The 22,782-nt window shown below is 44.0% G+C and overlaps 1 protein-coding gene across 20 annotated transcripts in view; it reads right to left on the bottom strand.

Moving 5' to 3' along the window:
* The window catches only part of LOC139548583 (pleckstrin homology-like domain family B member 1), a 110,648-nt gene that overhangs the window by 64,669 nt on the left and 23,197 nt on the right, over positions 1-22,782 (bottom strand). For 3 of the 20 annotated variants that reach the window (XM_071358344.1, XM_071358352.1, XM_071358354.1), the window contains exons 1-4: positions 21,482-22,044; positions 18,711-18,812; positions 11,416-11,539; positions 7,104-7,274 (exon numbers count right to left, since the gene is read on the bottom strand). In XM_071358344.1, coding sequence (XP_071214445.1) covers positions 7,104-7,274; positions 11,416-11,539; positions 18,711-18,812; positions 21,482-21,517 — 433 coding nt within the window. In that variant the 5' untranslated portion in view covers positions 21,518-22,044. Of the gene's footprint in view, positions 1-5,141; positions 5,619-7,103; positions 7,275-11,415; positions 11,540-18,710; positions 18,813-21,481; positions 22,045-22,782 lie in introns of those variants that run through there. The other 17 variants (XM_071358347.1, XM_071358360.1, XM_071358349.1 and 14 more) reach the window with 11 other exon arrangements.

The following is a 22,782-nucleotide window of genomic DNA, read 5'->3' on the forward strand; positions in this document are numbered from 1 at the left end:
AGTCAGCAAACCACACAAAGAGCTGCTCGCTCACACTATTTCCAAACTACAGCACCCTGTGTGTGTGTGTGTGTGTGTGTGTGTGTGTGTGTGTGTGTGTGTGTGTGTGTGTGTGTGTGTGTGTGTGTGTGTGTGTGTGTGTGTGTGTGTGTGTGTGTGTGTGTGTGTGTGTGTGTGTGTGTGTGTGTGGACAACAGAGTGAGACAACACACTGGACAAGCACAGGCATCAAACTGGGTATGAGTCAATGACATGACAAGTTTAAGAATTTTCAATCTCTCTCAACAAACTTTTGACTGGCTAGCTAGTACGAACCTTGAAGTATGGCTCAAAGATTAATGCATTTTTTATATTTTTTCTTTCCTCAGGGGCAGAGGCAGGAGAGCAAAACCAAACATCCAGCCTTGGACTGGTGGTTGAGCAATATCAACGCAAGGAAAATATTGTGAAATTACCATATGATTAGTTGTGTGAGTTACTGCACGGACAATATTAAAAGTTGATGACAGCTGCATAAATGGCTAGTCAGTAGCCACTCATAGTGACAGGACAGAGTCATTCTCTGTGAACCACATCATTACTAATGAGGACTCATCAATTCAGCCATTAGAGACCTACTTATATTGATGGATCAACTTGGCATAGGGAAACACTAAACAACAGTATGTGACTATAGATTTACAGAGTGCTGAGATGTGAGGCATTTATTTATGTCCTGAAATGGTAGTATAGCTCAGCCGTGCATCATGTAAACTGTACCTGGTGACAGTGGCATAGCAAGAAATGTATTTTTGGAAAGCAGCTAATTTCCTGCAATTTTACACATTTTGCCATGGGGCAAAGATTCAAAAGTACAGTTTTATAGCTAATCTCATGCTATTCTACACATTTTGCCATGAGGCTGAGAGAAAATGTTGCTGTTTTAAAGCTAATTTCTTACAATTCTATACATTTTTCCATGGACAGAGAGGAAAATGTGCAGTTTTATAGCTTCTTGTGCTATTCTACACATTTTGCCAAATGTAGCATTTCTGAAGTGTATTAAAGATAAAATATGGGTGTGTTGACTTTTTTTGCTCAATCTGATTGGGTGGTCCTGGCTCCCCAATGGGTTGGCCTGGGCCCACTTGCCTTCACCTGGGGATATTCCTTGACTGGAATCATAAATTAGATCCAGCATGCAGGTCTAATCAGAATACGGGACACGTAGAATAGCAATCTGCGATTATAGTGCCTCGTTTTAATTTTGAACTATCTTTCACAATAACAAATAGTAATTGAGCGAGTCAATACCATTAGCAAGGTCCCCAGGCAATCACTGTGCTGGAATTCAATAAATCTAGCAGTTGTTTGTTGCAGCTATAGCTAATGTACAGAGGAATAGATAAATGGAGAATTTGCTTACAGAAATAAAAATGGATTGATGGTGGTAACACATTGAGAATGAATATCATGAATCATTTGTTGTTGGTTTGGCGGTACAACAGACCAACATACTAAGAAGAGTCCACGTTGGATGTTTGCCTCTTGTCATCAGACTTACCTGGATGTGAACATTTCTCTGGAGACTGGAGGCTTCCTTACTTACTCTCTTCATTCACAATTTGTCTGTATTAAGAGTAGTGCCCGGAGTATTTCCAGACCATGTGACCTGACCAGGGAAAACTCTGTGCACTAAGTTATAAGCAGTCTACTAAGACCTGAGAATACATTGTTGATATGATAAGCAACGGTGTGGATGTTGCTAATACTTTAGCATCACGACACCGAAGTGTGAGAGGCCTCAAATTTTTGGGTGAACTAAAAATTCTCCCTTACGTAAAAAAACTCTCAGGGTGTGAGCTCCTCATTGCAGCACCTTCCTTCACCTCCATGCCCTCGTCATGCTGTCCCACCGTACCTCTGTCTAGGGGTTCCTCCTCCGCTTATCTCTACTGAGACAGCGTTGTTGGGCAAATGACAGTCCGCTGTTTTCTAACCAGACCACAATTATGCCAAATCAGACTACAGAGATATCTAACCCAACTCCCTAGTTGGTCCATGGAGACCTCCACTAGAGCACTTGTAGGGGTCACATTGCCATTTGACCTTCCCTAGTCAGTCACCTTTGGTTAATCATAGGAGAGGACAGAGTATAGGCAGCGACAGCACTAAACCAGTGACAGGGTTGTAGAATAGATCCTTGGGTTCTCCAGTCCAGAGGTAGACTGGCCATCTGGTATTTCTGGCAAATGCCAGATGGGCTGGTCAATTTTTAGACCAGTCGCCCTGTCTAACATTGTTTTTTTGTGCAAAATTATCATTATCTGGCAAAAAATGTGCTGGGCCTCGAGGAAAATTATGGGGCGTGGTGGGGTACTCAGGGAAAATAATGGACCTGGTATTAAGAACAATATTTCATAACTCTGTTCAGTAGAAGGCTGAGCTTAAAAAAAACTTGGATCTCTGTACATCAACACGAGAGAGAGCGCAACGTTTAATCAAGTGTTTGCTAAAACAACCTGACAGTAAAATATGACACGTTGCCATTTTTTAAATTAAAATTCATGACGTCACTGGGAGAGGACATGCTTCAATGGTAAATGAAAAAATCTTCACAGAATATAATTAATTGGGGCTGTTGGAAGAGAACGGGGGTGGCGGCTGCGCAGCCAAGATCTTCACAGTTAATCAGCGAGATTGATTCTCTCAACGTTGCGAGGGAGGCAGAGTCCTCCTTTAATACTCCAATATTGGCAGAACTCATGGGTTCTCATCACAGTGAGTGCACTTTGGGAATGGCTCCAACGTACATCTTTCATATCTCGTATGGGGTTTTCTCTGCAAGTTACCATATTCATGTTATTCAATTACAACAAAAAGTTTACCATGTAGCCTACTCAAGTAGAAGACTTGATTGAGAGAAGTCAACGGGTTCATTGACATTACTATATTTTCAATACTCTAAACAGAAAATCACAGATGATGTTGTCTGAGATGAGTGTGGATATGTCTTTACTTCAAGGTAACTTTGACAACTAGAAGTGACACCAAAGAGCACAGACCATTATTCCCTGAAAACACTTTGACACTGGCAGGGATTCAAATATCCTCAAGAGATATTCTTTCATGAAAACCTGGTAGATGAAAGAAACCATAGGAGAAGTTTGGGTTTGTATACCTGAGGGGTACTACATTGGTATATATCACTGTAGTGTAAAAATAAATTGAGACCATATTCCCTGGAGTTAAACCCTTGCCAAGCAACAATATGAAAGCATTTTCATATCATAATTTAAATGTAGTATAGTTAGCCAAAAAGATCTTCATTATTAAGCCTTGGAAAGTAAGCCATTGGGACCACTGAAATAAGATCTATGAAACTGGGTTGAGAGCAAATACTTGGAATTGTGATATCGTGAGGGCATGTATGAAGAATAGAGATCAACTGAGTTCCAGTTGGCTTCAACAAAGAAAGAGTCCCTCTTACCCTCCATCTGTGACTAACCTGAACTATTATCTCTAGTTCAGATAAACTTTTCATTACTTTAAAATCAATCAATAAATCAACTTCTAGTAGTAAGACCAAATGTATTTCCATTCCTTTACTACTAGTTAACTATCATTTAAGCTCACAGTGTTTGACAATTTCACATTTAACTGTGTCATCATAAAACACAGAAGACCAGATACTAAACCTAGAGTGTCAGACATCTCTAAAGCAGAGGACACACTGGGCAAAGGGATGCCAAAAAGTAAGCAAGACAGTTGCCATGGCTTTGTTGTGTTTTACTGCTTAAGGAAAGGCCAGACACTTTCAAGCTCACCAGTTAATCACTCAAAGCTTTAGCCAATGCAGAGGCCATAAAGTGCAGCCACACATACCAAGAGATAGAGAGGAGATACACAGGAAAGCAGTGGAAGTTCTCATATGACCATTCTATTTTCACCAACATAACGAAGTTGGCATATCCAACATAACTGAGTTGGTATATCAATACATGTCATAACTATGATGTCTGCCTACTTTCTAAAGAGGGTATAGGTATCCTATACAGCAACACCCGATGAGACATTTTAAGCTTGTGATGAATAAAATTAATGATGGTGACAGTCAAGTATTTTGGTAAGATACAATCCACTTAATTTGAGACAGTCAACCACTTACAGTATATAATGTGGCATTTGACACCATTGATACTGATTTCAGGTTCCCTCTTCATATACTTTCATAATTGAGAAATCTATTCCATAACATTTATCCCAGATACAATATCCTGAAACTATCTGCCATCTCCTGTGAGTGGCATAATGAGGTGTCAGGGGGTCTAGTAACAGATGTGCACTGTTCGCACTCCCTCCCTCACCTCCTTTTGCCAGAACAACATAAGACAATAAATACTCCTGCTGGTCAAGTCAGTGAAACAGATGGCTATGGGTTATTTCTCTATCAATGCTCTGTGGATGTGGCCTCACAGACAGAGGAGTCCAGGTTCAACCAAGCATGAGCAGCAGGATATGTGGCTCACCGAGCTGTAAACAAGGAGTGAATTTTAGGGCAGCCTGATGCTTGTTTGCAGAGGTGGTGCACCTCCTGTTTCTTTATGCATGCAATGGGGTCAATGCAATGGGGTCAATGCAATGGGGGGAGTTTTGAGTAGGCTTGCTAATATGAGAATAGATTGCGTCTAGATTCTAGACAGGGTTAACAGTATGCTTAGGTCTCATGGACCAGGAATAGAAATGTAACAGTATACAGGCACCTGGTGACCATGCCAAAATGAAAAGAGATCACTGCCCTGTCATAGCGGAGGATTTGGCTAGAGATTTTATCCTTGTATATGTTTTGCTGTCAATATTAATACAACGGGTCAATGTTATTTTACTGGTGCAGGTGTATTATCTTTTTTTATGATATCAATAAAGGAGACAATGTCTACTTTCGAGATTAGGGTAACGTTACAATGTTTCATTTGAATGTTACAATGGTATACGTACTGTACATCACCCATCTACTGAAACGAATCTAGCGACTCGCTTTCGGTTTGTGGGCCACAACTGATTATTAACCAATTGCAAAAAGTTGGTAAATACAATAAATTCACACAGCTGCAATACTATACAACATAGACATTACCTTTAATTCTGACTATAACACTTACTTTAAATCCAAATGAAAGTCCTCTTGCCCTCTGCTGTTAACATCGCAGCTGCTCCTTTAAAAACAGCCACGTGTTTTTCCTGAATGGAAAATGATTGTTGAAGAAGAGAGCGGCAAGGCGGGCTTGTCCTGACTACTCCTTTGTTATGGTAATATTTGTCAGTATTCTTCCACAGGCTACTCACATAGGCTACGTTATGTTTTCACAAAATACGCTGTCCACCTGCCTTGTAGTGCAGCCAGTAGAACAGTTGGTTCATCCAACGCGTACTGTAGGCATACAATCCATTTCAGTGAAATATGCTGCGTTACAATTCGTTGTATATTGCTCCTTCCAACGCAGCCTCGCGCAATGTCCTATTTATCAGTCAGTCACTATAGCAGTGGACTACACCCGCACGTTTGTTTTGCCGGGGCTCCTTGCAGCAGGAGAGATGGTCGAAGTTGAACAGCTGTTTCCACACAGGCTCAAACTAATATCCACCCCAGAGAGAAAGAAAAAAAGGTTTGGTGTGGTGGGAGGGGGGCTCGGTGGGGCGGGGTGAGACGAGCACTAACCCTGGGTCAGAGCTTCTATGTGCAATCCCAAATCTCTGTCATCTGAATCAACCTCACCCATTTCCTCCAGTATTAGTTTAGTATCTCCTGAGTCTGTTTGACTGACTGACTACCAGGTTATTATGAGGAAGGGTTCAATGGATTTGTAGTTCACATGTTAACATCATACACTCAGCTTTAAACAAAGACCTCAATATGTCTCGTACTCTCTTCACAGGACCACTGCTCTGTGCTATACATCAGAGAACAAGGTATATGCTGTACCTTCTGAGATGAAAATTTAATATCACCACAATGTTCAAGTCTGGATTCAGTCTATTCTTTTCAATAGCTTACCACTCACCCAGAAAAACCAAGGAACTTCTGCATCTTGAATGACAGTAGCAATTCCAACTTTTCACTGATGCTTGTTACATAATATGACCGCTACAGTGTCAAAGGTATCAACTAACTCATCTCTACATATTATTACACAGATCTTGAGTCAGCACAATCAATGACACCACGTTGGTCTTGAAGTTATTCTTCACCAGTACAATTCATTTTTTGTACCAAAAAATATACATATATCCATGATTCCCTCAAAAATCATTATTTGACCTTTTACCCCTGGGGATCTGTTGGTGTAAGAGGGGTGGAATAAAAATAGCAATGTCCCTGCTCGGATTTACAAGAAAATCCAGGATGGGGGATGCCAGGAGACAGGCAGTGTCATCATTAGCCTCCAACCGTTACCTCTCTCGTTACTGTTTTTTAGTTTATGACTATCAAGTTCCTGTGATCCTATGGAGCCAAGAAGCCGTTGAGAAACGGTAAGTACTATGACTAATGTCATAGATACTCTCCCAGGGGGAGGGCCTGTTGCTTTATTTCCTGTTGCTCTCGTAGCATAAATTCAGACATCCTGGTGAAAGAATGTGATGTATTGAAAATCAATATGCTTCCTTCCAGCCATGTTGTAATATTGCAGTGTGCTTGAGAGCACAGTCAAGTTTACTGTGGTAACAAATAATTCACTACAGTCCCACAGGAACGTGTGGTTATTTCTCAATCGATGTGTTTAGAAAAAGCACACATTTGCATTTACTGAATGGATTTCTTGACTCTAATACTCCCATCTTAATCGATTTGGGGTTTGTAAGTGCTGGTTACACAGTTAGCAAATAGGCATCGATCTTTGGCATTAATTGTATACATGTGCATTGGTTAGTCCAGGATTCTAATTGAGTTCCTCTCAATGGCCAAATCATCTTGAAACAGTATGTGCATCTGTTGCTGTACGTCATTATTCTATGTTGAATGTGATACTATAATTGATCACAATAAGAGTTATAGGTATGCAGAAACAGACTCCTTACAATTGAGGTTTATTTCCACAAGTCAGTTTGTTTGTAAGGAGTCATACCTTGTGACAGGCGGACCGGTTTGGTGACAGGAAGCCCGTCTATGGCACACTGGTTCCCACAGGGGTGGAGAGTGATGATCCCTGCCCGGTTCTCTATGTAGCAGTGCTGGGCAGCAACTCCTGGGCCCTGGATGCTGATGTCCATCGCCCCATGTCCCAACGTGGTCCTACCTGTAGGAGCAATACCCAGAAGAGTATGTGCAAAAGATGAAGACTGGAATTGAGGGATTCTAGCCTGGTGGTAGCCTGATCTGTCTGTTAAAATAAAAAAGACGGCTAAAGAAGCACTAAAATATTTGACTACCAGGCTAGAATGATCCCTCAATGTTCATAGAAGCAGTCTCTTATCAAACTATGTTGCCAAGAGAAGAATGTGACAGTATGTTGACTGGCTGTTAGTGGCTGTAAATTGACTTTTATCTACAGTGTTTTACTTACTGTGTACAACGTCCATGTTGTTACTGTATAATGACAAAGTTACCTATTTATTAAGTGACAGAATAACTTACAAGAGAAGTGAAACCTTCAAAATAAGTGAATGATAACGTAATCTTGTTTTATTCTGATATAGTCCATTGGACAAGTCTTTGTAACTCATGGCGGGAGTCAATGTCATATCCAGCAGTCATGCATTAAATTAGGCAGACACGCTAAAAAACAGAAATGCTTTGTAACTAAATCCCATTCCTCCCTTCACAACCCCCTCCCTCTGCCCAACAGTGACCCTGTCCAGCCTCATCTCTACTGGGGCTCCAGATAAGAGGAGAAAACCCAGTGGAATGTCACATCACAGTGCAACACGCATTCTCATCCTCTCCCCTCTGGACCAAGGCTGCCTCCCAAATAGCACCTTATTTCCTATATAGTGCACTACTTTTGACCAAGGCCCATAGGGAATAAGCTGCCATTATATAGGGTGTCATTTGGGATGGGTGGTGGACAGTGCAGGAGGTGGGGAGAGGGTAGTAAAGCGGTGTTAGGGAGGGGTGGTGGACAGTGCAGGAGGTGGGGAGAGGATAGTAAAGCGGTGTTAGGGAGGGGTGGTGGACAGTGCAGGAGGTAGGGAGAGGGTAGTAAAGCAGTGTTAGGGAGGGGTGGTGGACAGTGCAGGAGGTAGGGAGAGGATAGTAAAGCGGTGTTAGGGAGGGGTTGTGGACAGTGCAGGAGGTAGGGAGAGGGTAGTAAAGCGGTGTTAGGGAAGGGTGGTGGACAGTGCAGGAGGTGGGGAGAGGATAGTAAAGCAGTGTTAGGGAGGGGTGGTGGACAGTGCAGGAGGTAGGGAGAGGATAGTAAAGCGGTGTTAGGGAGGGGTTGTGGACAGTGCAGGAGGTAGGGAGAGGGTAGTAAAGCGGTGTTAGGGAAGGGTGGTGGACAGTGCAGGAGGTGGGGAGAGGATAGTAAAGCAGTGTTAGGGAGGGGTGGTGGACAGTGCAGGAGGTAGGGAGAGGGTAGTAAAGCAGTGTTAGGCAGGGGTGGTGGACAGTGCAGGAGGTAGGGAGAGGGTAGTAAAGCGGTGTTAGGGAGGGGTGGTGGACAGTGCAGGAGGTAGGGAGAGGGTAGTAAAGCAGTGTTAGGGAGGGGTGGTGGACAGTGCAGGAGGTAGGGAGAGGATAGTAAAGCGGTGTTAGGGAGGGGTGGTGGACAATGCAGGAGGTAGGGAGAGGGTAGTAAAGCAGTGTTAGGGAGGGGTGGTGGACAGTGCAGGAGGTGGGGAGAGGGTAGTAAAGCAGTGTTAGGCAGGGGTGGTGGACAGTGCAGGAGGTGGGGAGAGGGTAGTAAAGCGGTGTTAGGGAGGGGTGGTGGACAGTGCAGGAGGTAGGGAGAGGGTAGTAAAGCAGTGTTAGGCAGGGGGGGTGGTGGACAGTGCAGGAGGTGGGGAGAGGATAGTAAAGCAGTGTTAGGCAGGGGGGGTGGTGGACAGTGCAGGAGGTAGGGAGAGGGTAGTAAAGCAGTGTTAGGCAGGGGGGGTGGTGGGGGTTGAGATCAGGGCCAAATTATGGTGTAGAAATTGGGGGGTACGAATAGTAGACAGAGGGTCCATGGGGTCAATTAAATAAATAAAGATTAAAACACATTTCCTGCAATTCTAGACAGTTTGACATTACTTATTATGCCTCTCTTTGGTATTTTGAGGGGTATATGTAGGGGTATTTTGAGTACACAGTATAAGTGGAAAGATAATTGGAAGGCCTTCCCCCCCAAATAATTTTGGGGTAAACAAATTTGTTTTAGGAAAAACGGCTAACCTGCATTTCAACCCATTTTGCCATGAGGCTGAGAGAAAATGTTGCAGTTTTGTAATGCTATTCTACACATGTTGCCATGAGGCTGAGAGAAAATGTTGCAGTTTTAAAGTAACTGTGTGGCTACCCAATGAGCACGGGCGACCCAATATGCACTGGGTCCATTGTTAGCAAGGTCCCGTCGGCCCCATAGTGACGAATGACGTTGTTTTGATAGCTACATTGCTCTAGGTGGCTATGTTAGCGTCAACCATGGGTAGCTATCGCTAGAGTTTGGACTTCTGTTAACGTTACGACATGATGTCTTTGCTAACAATGGACCCCGTGCGAATTGGGTAGCCCGTGATCATGCCACCCAATTCGCACGGGTTCCATAGTGACGAATGACTTCTTTAAAGCTAAGCAAGCTGTTATAGAAAACTGTTTGTCAACAACCGGAAAACTAGAACTAGCTACTTCTGGGATCGGGGCGAAGGACACTGTGTACTTCCTTCTTTTTAACGTTAACAGAAGTCCAAACTCTTATGGTAGCTACCCATAGTTGATGCAAACGTAGCCATGTAGTCATTTGTCACTATGGGGCCGACGGAGCCTTGCAACAATGGACCCCTGTGCATATTAGTTAGCCCGTGCTCACTGGGCAGCCACGACTGGCCAGTGAAAGTCTTACTTTTAAAAGTTCCTATTCTGTTAACTCATACCCAAATAATGTTGTTAACTCATCCTATACTCGTATTTGTGGCCAAAGCATAAATTGGAGAAAAAACACTTAAAAAACACCACGTCAAACTTTTATCTCAAACAGACCATTTCAAAAATGCTTGCCATTTCCTCATAGAAGATGTCATCCTCCTGAGGAGGATGATCTGGCTAATCAGCGGGATACTCACATTTTTTGGGGTTGTTGGGGAATGCCCACACCATTCCAATGCAGAAAAGCTGATTTTTTTAACATAACTAATTAAACATTTTTGGAAGGAAAACATAATTATAGGTCATATTTCATAGAATTCTGGAAACACTGGACAGTTACTTTAAAGGTTGACTGGGCAAAAACGCAAAAATAAAAGCTTTAAACTGTACAACTGATCAATGTACCATCATACCAGGTCATTTAATGCAAAAAAAAAAATTTAATGGATGAATAGGATATTTGGCTACAGAAGTGCCATTTCTTACCGATCTCTACTTCTTCCGTTTAAAAACAAATCCTGTGAAATGACCTCAACACATACTGGAGGAGTTACTGGTTAGCTACAAGTGCCTAGTTTAGCTAACAACCTAGCTACGTCGGTGCGGTGTGCATGACTAGAATGACACATCGATGAACCACCAAAGGCACACCCCATTTCTGTTTGAAAATTAATAAGGAGGAGGAATTAGACAATTTTTCGCAATTCTACACATTTTGCCATTGCTCATGACATGTTCATATGATATCTGGGGGGCTCCACCGACTTCTAGGGGGGACGAATCGACCTGTTTTGCCCCGTGGCAATTTCACCGATGGGTTGATGATTATGGTGAGTGCTATCAGAGTGCCGTGCCCTCACTCCTGCTGTCATATGGTCCGACTCCGAAAGAGAGATGACAGCCGGGTCAGAGCACAGCACATTCAATCCTGCTGGGACTGAGGTGCGTGTGTGTGTGTGTGTGTGTGTGTGTGTGTGTGTGTGTGTGTGTGTGTGTGTGTGTGTGTGTGTGTGTGTGTGTGTGTGTGTGTGTGTGTGTGTGTGTGTGTGTGTGTGTGTGTGTGTGTGTGTGTGTGTGTGTGTGTGTTTCTGGCTGGGGTATAGCCAATAGAGGTTCTAGTGATATTGAAGTGAACACTGCAGGGTGAAGGACATGCCACTGTCAGTTTTATGCTCCTGGGGCTGATGTGTGAGCATGTGCATGTTCCTGTATTCTGTGCTCCATTGTGTGTGTGTGCATGCAAATCCTCACTGTTCAAAAGCACACATATGAAAGAGCAAAAGCGGTGTAAGGACCAACCAAATTCTTACACCTCACCTATCTACATTCCTTTACATTTCACTATTGACATTTGGATAGAAGATATATTAGCTCACCTTCGGGAAGGGGCAGCAGTGTGATGGCCGTACTGAGACGGCCACTGCCCAGACTGACCAGATGGGGGCGCTCTGCCTGGACCTTCAGCGCCTTGCCGCTCTCAAACAGATCCACTGGCGTGCTCTACGAACAGAAAGGTCACATACTCAATTATCAGTGTATTAGCTCCATTTGGCCTCATATGGCAGTATAAGTGAATGATTGGAAGCAGACTTAATATCATCAAATGTTTTGGAAAAGCTAAAAGGGGTAGAGAATAGACCTTTAGACAACTACCCTCAAGCTACAGTTGGCCTTTTGACTAACCATTAATGCACCCCAAATGGATGGATGCTCCCTTTCACTGCAAAAGATAGTCACACAATACATGTTCACAATCCAGACAAACAGCCAGTACATAACCCCTCGAAACCAAGATGGCGTAGCAGTCAGACGTCTTTGGCCTGTCCCTTGTATATATCTTTTTACATCTTTTTCTTTGTATATCTTTTAAAATATTTTCCTAAACCTCAACTTCTAAATACTCTCCTGCAACCCGCCTCACCCAATGTGGCGTGGATCTGCTTTTTTCTTAAGTATTTCTATAGCCAGCTAACTACCTACCAGCTATCAGTCAGCAAACCATTGCTAGCGGTCATCAGCTAACCTTTAGCTCGGAAGCTCTCGCCAGTTCGAACAACGTGACTCAAACCAGAGCATAACGGACCTATTTCTCTCCATATACCCGGATTCCTACCGCAAACTCTGAACATTTTCATCTGGATCTTCGCAACTAGCTAACTGCAATCCCGGGTGACCACTCCTGGCTAGCTTTCCATCCCGGAGCAAGCACCAATTAGCCTGAAGCTAGCCCGGCCAGGGCTCCTGTGCTACCACCGAAGCCCACTCCTGGGCTACAATATCCGGACTCCTTCTACTGCCGGTACGGGGCAGGGAACCCCGCCGATCCTCTACGACTGGAATACCGACATAATCTGCCCGAGGTTTCCAACAGGCCCCTCAGGCGCGACGCCCGCTGAAGGTCCATTCTGCTAACCTGCTAGGCCTGCTAGCTACCTAGAGCTACTTGGAACCCTACTAATCCACGACTGGTCCATCGACGTCACCGCACGAAGAGGCAAAAACAGACTTACTCCCATCTGCTAACTGCTAACTGCTGGCTTGCCTGCCCCGGTCTGCTAACTGTTAGCCCCTGCTAACTGCTCGCTTTCTTGCCCCGGTCTGCTAACTACTAGCTTGCCTGCCCCGGTCTGCTACTGCTAGCCCCTGCTAACTGCTTGCTTGCTAACCCGGTCTGCTAACTGCTAGCTTGCCAGCCCCGGTCTGCTAACTGCTAGCTTGTTTAGCCCCGGTCTGCTAACTGCTAGCTTGTTTAGCCCCGGCCTACTAACTGTTAGCTTGTTAGCATCGGCCTGCTAACTGTCTGAATCGCTGTGTCCCGAGTCAGCCCAACCACTCACTGGACCCATATGTTCACTTGGCTACACACTCTCTCTGCAGTGACTATCTCCACTCCCACTCCCCAGGTGCTCTCATTTGTTGACTTCTGTAACCGTAAAAGCCTTGGTTTCATGCATGTTAACATTAGAAGCCTACTCCCTACGTTTGTTTTACTCACACCTTTAGCACACTCTGCCAACACTGATTTCTTAACCGTGTCTGAATCCTGGCTTAGGAAAACCACCAAAAACCATGAAATCTCCATCGCTAACTATAACATTTTCCACCAAGATAGAACTGCCAAAGGGGGCGGTGTTGCAATCTACTGCAGAGATAGCCTGCAGAGTTCTGTATTACTATCCAAGTCTGTACCCAAACAATTCGAGCTTCTACTTCTAAAAATTCACCTTTCCAGAAACAAGTCTCTCACTGTTGCCGCTTGCTATAGACCTCCCTCTGCCCCCAGCTGTCCCCTCGATACCATATGTGAATTGATTGCCCCCATCTATCTTCTGAGCTTGTGCTACTAGGTGACCTAAACTGGGACATGCTTAACACCCCGGCCATCCTACAATCTAAGCTTGATGCCCTCAATCTCACACAAATGATCAATGAACCCACCAGGTACAACTCCAAATCCATAAACATGGGCACCCTCATAGATGTCATCCTAACTAACTCACCCTCCAAATACACCTCTGCTGTTTTCAATCAATATCTCAGCGATCACTGCCTCATTGCCTGCATCCGTAATGGTTCTGCGACCAAACGACCACCCGTCATCACTGTCAAAAGCTCCCTAAAACACTTCTGCGAGCAGGCCTTTCTAATCGACCTGGCCGGGGTATCCGGGAATGACATTGACCTCATCCCGGCAGTAGATGATGCCTGGCTATTCTTTAAAAGTGCCTTCCTCACCATCTTAAATAAGCATGCCCCATTCAAAAAATGTAGAACTAGGAATAGATATAGTCCTTGGTTCACTCCAGACCTGTCTGCCCTTGACCAGCACAAAAACATCCTGTGGCGTTCTGCATTAGCATCGAATAGCCCCCGTGATATGCAACTTTTCAGGGAAGTTAGGAACAAATATACACAGGCAGTTAGGAAAGCTAAGGCTAGCTTTTTCAAACAGAAATTTGCATCCTGTAGTACTAACTCAAAAAAGTTCTGGGATACTGTAAAGTCCATGGAGAATAAGAGCACCTCCTCTCACTGTTCTGAGGCTAGGAAACACTGTCACCACCAATAAATCCACTATAATGAGAATTTCAATAAGCACTCTACGGCTGGCCATGCTTTCCACCTGGCTACCCCTACCCCGGTCAACTGCCCGGCACCCTCCACAGCAACCCGCCAAAGCCCCCACCATTTCTCCTTCACCCAAATCCAGATAGCTGATGTTCTGAAAGAGCTGAAAAATCTGGACCCTTACAAATCAGCCAGGCTAGACAATCTGGACCCTCTCTTTCTAAAATTATCTGCCAAAATTGTTGCAACCCCTATTACTAGCCTGTTCAACCTCTCTTTCGTATTGTCTGAGATTCCCAAAGATTGGAAAGCTGCCTCGGTGACACTCTAGACCCAAACTGCTACAGACCTATATCTATCCTACCTTGTCTTTCTAAGGTCTTCGAAAGCCAAATTAACAAACAGATTACCGACCATTTAGAATCACACCGTACCTTCTCCGGTATGCAATCTGGTTTCAGAGCTGGTCACAGGTGCACCTCAGCCACGCTCAAGGTCCTAAACGACATCATAACCGCCATCGATAAGAGACATTACTGTGCAGCCGTATTCATCGACCTGGCCAAGGCTTTCGACTCTGTCAATCACCACATTCTTATTGGCAGACTCGACAGCCTTGGTTTCTCAAATGATTGCCTCGCCTGGTTTACCAACTACTTCTCTGATAGACTTCAGTGTGTCAAATCGGAGGGCCTGTTGTCCGGACCTCTGGCAGTTTCTATAGGGGTGCCACAGGGTTCAATCCTTGGGGCGACTCTCTTCTCTGTACACATCAATGATGTTGCTCTTGCTGCTGGTGATTCTCTGATACACCTCTACGCAGACGACACCATTCTGTATACTTCTGGCCCCTCTTTGGACAATGTGTTAACTAACCTCCAGACGAGCTTCAATGCCATACAACTCTCCTTCCGTGGCCTCCAACTGCTCTTAAACGCAAGTAAAACTAAATGCATGCTATTCAACCGATCACTGCCCGCACCTGCTCGCCCGTCCAGCATCACTACTCTGGACGGCTCTGACTTAGAATATGTGGACAACTACAAATACCTAGGTGTCTGGTTAGATTGTAAACTCTCCTTCCAGACTCACATTAAGCATCTCCAATCCAAAATTAAATCTAGAATCGGCTTCCTATATCGCAACAAAGCATCCTTCACTCATGCTGCCAAACATACCCTCGACCAACTGACCATCCTACCGATCCTCGACTTCGGTGATATCATCTATAAAATAGCCTCCAACACTCTACTCAACAAACTGGATGCAGTCTATCACAGTGCCATTCGTTTTGTCACCAAAGCCCCATACACTACCCACCATTGCGACCTGTACGCTCTCGTTGGTTGGCCCTTGCTTCATACTCGTCGCCAAACCCACTGGCTACAGGTCATCTACAAGTCTCTGCTAGGTAAAGCCCCACCTTATCTCAGCTCACTGGTCACCATAGCAGCACCCACTCGTAGAACGCGCTCCAGCAGGTATATCTCACTGGTCACCCCCAAAGCCAATTCCTCCGTTGGTCGTCTTTCCTTCCAGTTCTCTGCTGCCAATGACTGGAACGAACTGCAAAAATCTCTGAAGCTGGAGACTCATATCTCCCTCACTAGCTTTAAGCACCATCTGTCAGAGCAGCTCACAGATCACTGCACCTGTACATAGCCCATCCGTAAACAGCCCATCTATCTACCTACCTCATTACCATACTGTATTTATTTATTTATCTTGCGCCTTTGCACCCAAGTATCTCTACTTGCACATTCATCTTCTGCACATCTACCATTCCAGTGTTTATATTTGTAGTTACTTCGCCACCATGGCTTATTTATTGCCTTAACTCCCTTGTCTTACCTCATTTGCACTCACTGTATATAGACTTTTTGTTTTCTCTGTTCTACTGTATTATTGACTGTATGTTTTGTTTATTCCATGTGTAACTCTGTGTTGTTGTATGTGTTGAATTGCATTGCTTTACCATGGCCAGGTCGCAGTTGCAAATAAGAACTTGTTCTCAACTAGCCTACCTGGTTAAATAAAGGTGAAATAAAAAATATATATATTATATGACTGTGTTGGCTATTCAGAATGATCCCTTTCATTCCTTCTCTATTCATGAGAACAATATGTTTTAGCGCTGTTTTAGCAGCTACACTGGATCACAGGCCTACATTACGGTTCATTTCATAGCCCAGGGACATCAAGCCTGTATGAATGTCTTCTCTGTGTGGTGGCATTGCTCTAGCTGACTGCTGGTGCTGTTTACATATCGCTTTATACAGAGAGAGTGTGAGCTGTGAGGGAGCCTAGTTATGCCCGCAGAGCAAAAACACCAGCATGGGGCTTTGGGAGAAGGAAAAGTTGTCATGGTAACAGCACTCGCTGGAAACCACTGAAGCACTGCAATTAAGAGACATTACCTCCTGGAAGACATACATTATGAGCTAAGCTGTGAAGAACCTCTTCGTCATCATCAGCATAGCATCTCTCTGAATGTATTGCACACGTGGGGTTTGCATTACATTTGTAGTCAAAATTTATTAATTTGATGCCTAGGCTACTCTAACATTGTACTGTAGAAGACTAGAGGGAGTAAAATGGTTGAACCCAATGATCATTAGCCCAATGTATGGCATGCCACTTTGAGTCTGTTGTATATCCTTGATGATAATCTTTCTCGTTCACCTGTTTTACAATCAACCCATCTGCACACCAAGCAGCGTTACGACAGATCATGAAGTCAGCCTCTCCTTTGGGTGGCAACCCATGGCTGTCCAAATAGGATGATCTACTTTCAATTAGATCGATCTGCTAAAGCTGGGCCCGGGCGAAGAGGATTGGGGAGATAGATGATAATAGCTTTAAGGCAAAGGCCATCTAGCAGTAGTGACTAGATGTAGTATATGAGGGCCCATGAGTGCTTTGAGGGGTAGTGCAATTACATTTTGGACTAGTGATAGGCCTAATCACCATGCCACCATTTTGTAGCAGGTGGTGGTGATGAAATGTTGAAATGCTACAGGGTCTCTTTGTCTGTCATCAGGATGGTGTTCAGTAGGGACAAAACGTTTTGAAATGGAGTGAAACAGAGATGCTACCTAAACCTGTCCAATAGAAATAAAGATTTTCATTTACCATTGCCAATTTGTTTTGCTACAGTGTGCCTTACTGAACACAACCCCAATATATCCTCATTAAACCTTACTAAGACCTCTCTGAAGAGCATCCAAGTGCTTCCTGCTTGATAGGGCAAAGGCCTACTGTAACAAGTTCAGTCTCTTCTTTCAGCCTCTCTTTGATATTTCTCACTTTGATCTTATGCTGGTTTAATCATTGTCTCTCTCCTGCATGTCAGTATAGGCTACTGCTACTGTGTTAGTGTCACCCAGCTGCAGTTTCCTGTGTGCTACTGCTCCCCTGTGGCACTCCAGAGCTCTGAACCTCTGTCTACTGCTCTTAGCCTATCCCCCTGCCCCTCTGCTCCATCTCTCTCTCTCTCGCACCTCCTATAGATTAGCTCAAAATTATTTAGGCGTTCCTGCACCTAAATATAAATGGTACTGACACCCACAATGAGTACTGACACTGTATTTCAGTCCAAGTCAAGCACTGCCTGGAGTCCCAGATGGATATTTTAAATAGTATTTGAACCCAGGACTCAGCAACACAGAGCCATACTAACCACAGGTGGGTACAGAGGCAGCTTGTTGTTACAGAACCATTTGTCTCTTATCTAGTTAGTCTTCAGGGAGCCTTGACATGTCACATCAGTGGACACGGTTATCGAGAGAAGAGGAGAAAATGCCGCGGGTATGGTTTGACATTGGAAAAATAAAACCAAATTACATAGTACGATGACAGTCAGGATTTCGTTTTGTTTCCAACGTCACTTGCCAAGTTTTTAGTATCGCTCACACAATGGCCTCACAGTCCAAGTGCCCCTCCCCATTAAGAGAACACTCCTCACAGAGTGGTAGTGAAGGGAAGGTTGTGGTTAGAGAGATGAGACTGCAGCATACACACACACACACACTGAGTATACAAAACAGTATAGGAGCACCTTCCTAATATTGAGTTGCACCCCCTCTTTTGCCCTCAAAACAGCGTCAATTACTCAGGGCATGGACTCTACAAGGTGTCAAAAGCGTTCCACAGGGATGTTGGCCCATGTTGACTGCAATGCCTCCCGCAGTTGTGTCAAGTTCGCTCGATGTTCCTTTGGGTGGTGAACCATTCTTGATACACACAGGAAACTGTTGAGTGTGAAAAACCCAGCAGCGTTGCAGTTCTTGACACAAACCGGTATGCCTAGCACCTACTACCATACCCCGTTACAAGGCACTTAAGTATTTTGTCTTTCCCATTCACCCTCTGAATGGCACACATACACAATCCATTTCTCAATTGTCTCAACGCTTAATCCTTACTTAACCGGTCTCCTCACCTCCCCTGATTGAAGTGGATTTAACAAGTGACATCAATAAGGTATCATAGCTTTCACCTGGTCAGTCTATGTCATGGAAAGGGCAGGTGTTCTTAATGTTTTGTATACTCAGTATATATACACCCATACACACACACACACACTAGCACACACACACCTCACCTGTAACACCTTATGGGTCTGCCATCCGCATTCAGGCAAGTTCCTGTTCAGACTGTCCATATCCACTGCGTTGTCGATCATGCCCTCTGACACATGAAGATCCTATGGAACAAAACATGACACACCTGTGTGAGGATCATCTAACAAAGGAGACTAACAGAGATGAAAGGATTCTGAAGGATTCAAATGGCTTCTGCCGTTACTGACTCCTGCTGTTTACAAAAGGCAACATGAACACTTAATCTACTCTTTGTGTCTCTGTCTTTAGTCTCGTCTCATGTGGCGTTTATACTGTACATGCACGGTCATTCACAAGGTTCTATACATTGCAAGTGAAAGACAATGGTCCAGAGTGTTTAACTAGGCATGACCAATGGGACTGTGAAAAGTCAGACCTTACAAGTGATCAATGAGTACTCTTAGAGAAAGACAGACACAGCTGATTTGGGTTTCCCCCTTCAGCCCCTCTCAGCCAGGATGAGTCAGTAATGTGATTCATTAGATGAGAACACACACCACACAGGGAGACAGACAACGTTTACGTACAAATAATGCTGATGTCCCCTGTTACAGAACTCAGCCAACACACACATACAGTACCAGTCAAAAGTTTGGACACACCTACTCATTTCAGGGTGTTTCTTTATTGTTACTATTTTCTACATTGTATAATAATAGTGAAGACATCAAAACTATGAAATAACACATATGGAATCACGAAGTAACCCAAAAAGTTCTAAACGAATGATGCTTGAGATTCTTCAAAGTAGCCACCCTTTGCTTTGATGACAGCTTTGCACGCTCTTGGCATTATCTCAACCAGCTTCATGAGGTAGTCACCTGGAGTGCATTTCAATTAACAGGTGTGCTTTTGTGGAATGTCTTACTGAGTTTGAGCCAATCAGTTGTCCTGTGACAAGGGTAGGGGTAGCACACAGAAGATAGCCATATTTGGTAAAATACCAAGTCCATATTATGGCAAGAACAGCTGAAATAAGCAAAGAGAAACGACAGTCCATCATTGCTATAAGACATGAAGGTCAGTCAATCCGGAAAATTTCGGTGTGATGGTTTGGGGGTGCTTTGCTGGTGACACTATCTGTGATTTATTTAGAATTCAAGGCACATTTAACCAGCATGGCTACCACAGCATTCTGCAGCGATACGCCATCCCATCTGGTTTGCACTTAGTGGGACTATTATTTGCTTTTCAACAGGACAATGACCCAACACACCTCCTGGCTGTGTAAGGGCTATTTGACCAAGCAGGAGAGTGATGGAGCGCTGCATCAGATGACCTGGTCTCCACAATCACCCAACCTCAACCCAATTGAGATGGTTTGGGATGAGTTGGAACACAGTATGAAGGAAAGTTAGCCAACTAGTGCTCAGCATATGTGGGAACTCCATCAAGACAGTTGGAAAAGCATTCCAGGTGAAGCTGGTTGAGAGAATGTCAAGAGTGTGCAAAGGGTGGCTACTTTGAAGAATCAAAAATATACTTTGATATTTTTTCAACACTTTTTTGGTTACTACATGATTCCATATGTGTTATTTCATAGTTTTGATCTAATCACTATTATTGTACAATGTAGAAAATAGTCAAAATAAAGAAAAACCCTTGAATGACTGGTACTGTACATATGAACACACAAACACCCACACAAACACACACACACACACACACACACACACACACACACACACACACACACACACACACACACACACAAACACACACACACACACACACACACACACACACACACACACACACACACACACACACACACACACACACACACACACACACACACACACACACACACACACACACACACACACACACACACACACACACACACACACACACACACAGGGTGATCTCCCCTGAGACCTGACACATCCAGAGGAATGCATAGCAGCCGCCTTGCGTCTGTCTGTCTGCCTTCCCATCAGTCTCTACTACATCCACCCCTCTCCTCCACTCCCCTTATCCCACAAATTCTTTCTCTCTTATTCAATGGTTTTTGGCTTTTCCACAGAGTCGTCCCACAACAGATTGCTATACATACTTTTTCATGCCTATATTTGTACACGTGTTATAATTGACAAGATTTGAGAGTGAGTGTATGTGAGACTAAGAAAACACGTATGCATCCATTATCTATGAAATTAGAGGCTTGTGGGCAAATTTAGTCGAGAAAACCACAAGCAATGTTACCCAACCCAGATTTATAGTCATCTTTGTACATTTAAGTGTCTTGGATGGAAGTCTTCTCAGAGTAATTAGCATCCCTAAAATGTTGTGCAGGGTTGGAAAATGTGTTTCTGATGCATCCCGATTTACAACATAGATTACAATGTTCTTTATCATTAAGTTTATCCTGTTGTCATGATAGAACTCAGCCAAGAAATTAGCTAAAATATCTGATATTACCTATAGAAATGACAACAGGGAAAGGGGGATACCTAGTCAGTTATCCAGCTGAATGTATTCAACTGAAATGTGTCTTCCGCATTTAACCCAACCCATCTGAATCAGAGAGGTGCGGGGGGCTGCCTTAATCGACATCCATGCCTTCGACGCCCAGGGTCAAACATAAAAAAACCACTATGATCAGAACAAAACACTTCAATCAAAGTTATATTTCACATGACTCTATATACTAAGAAACTACTATATGTGAGAGACCCAGTAACCTTATGATATAGCCATCACGTCCCTTGTCATATCTCACAGTGTAGTTGTAGGGCGATCCAATAATTACCTTTCTCCAGTTGTCCAGCAAATATACGTCCTCCATTGCGAAATGATTCTAGCTCTCAACTACCGAGTGAGCGAATTAGAGCTTCCTTCAAAGCTGCTACAGTATCTGCTACCTGCCAGCAGCTCTACCTACTGGTGTATCGTCTACCTCAACAATCACCCCTGACTCGCTACCTGCTCCCATTTACAACACGAACCTGTCTGTGCTTGCTACACTGAACTGAGCCCACATTCCTGCCTGGCAGCCACAAGCCCTGATAACAGATGGAGATAGGAATGTATAAAGGACAGAGAGAAATAGGGAAGGGAAAAGTGAGAGAGGAAGAGAGGTGAGGGGTAGAAGTAGCCTTTAGAGTGAGTTGACCAAGAAGCAGAAACAGTGTATATTAACACTATTAGAGAAATACAAACATGCAACCACTCAGAGAGAATAACTCCATGTAGGCAATGTAGGTCAACTGGAGAGCTGGATAGAACATACAATAGGCCGCCATCGAACGCTGTCTAATCCAATATATCTCTGTGATCTAGTCTGGTTTGATCTGATTCCAGCCCCTATTCTCAGCCAGTTCCCACCACATACCATCACATTCATCAAAGCCTCATCTCTCTCTCGCTCTCTGTCCAAATACTGTTGACAGCCTTTTCTCTCTTGATGCGCTCTAAAGAACCAGCCCACTGCTAACTACACGCACACAGATTAAAGGAGCAACAACGCAAAGAATGGCAGCCTGGAGTCACTGCTATAAAGGCAGGCGTTGTTTTCAAATGAGCATGCATGGATCTTTCCCTCACACATGAAGGAATATTTCTTGATGGGGATATGAGTTGGAGAGCAGAAATGTTGGAGGGAAGGAGGGAGCTTGTGGCTTGCTGAAGGCATGCGAGTACGGGCAATAGCGGGGCATACGACTGGTGAATTTGGGAATTTCTTCCCTATTTTTGTCCCCTAGTCAAGACAGGGAAACTCCTAAACAGCAGAGGTAGTGTAGAACTGATCGTCCTCAACTTAACAACAAGATATGACCTCCCTAGACATTCTACGGTAGCTCATGTCAAAAATCTATTTTAGGCCTTTATACTGCATGGAAGAGGAGATTCCTGTGTCAGGGGTGGGTGTCAGAAAGAGCTAAATGAAATGATTCCTTCATTTAACCACAGAGTTAACAGTTGGATATCTAGTAACGCGTCCACTCAAGCTACGCTCTGGAATATCCTCTCCCTACTATCCAAACACAGCATTTGCAGGTTTTATCATGCATATGAATGCACGTGGGACAACATTCTCCACAGATTCTCTAC

This window comes from Salvelinus alpinus, chromosome 21 (genome assembly GCF_045679555.1).
Source record: "Salvelinus alpinus chromosome 21, SLU_Salpinus.1, whole genome shotgun sequence".
Taxonomy (NCBI): domain Eukaryota; kingdom Metazoa; phylum Chordata; class Actinopteri; order Salmoniformes; family Salmonidae; genus Salvelinus; species Salvelinus alpinus.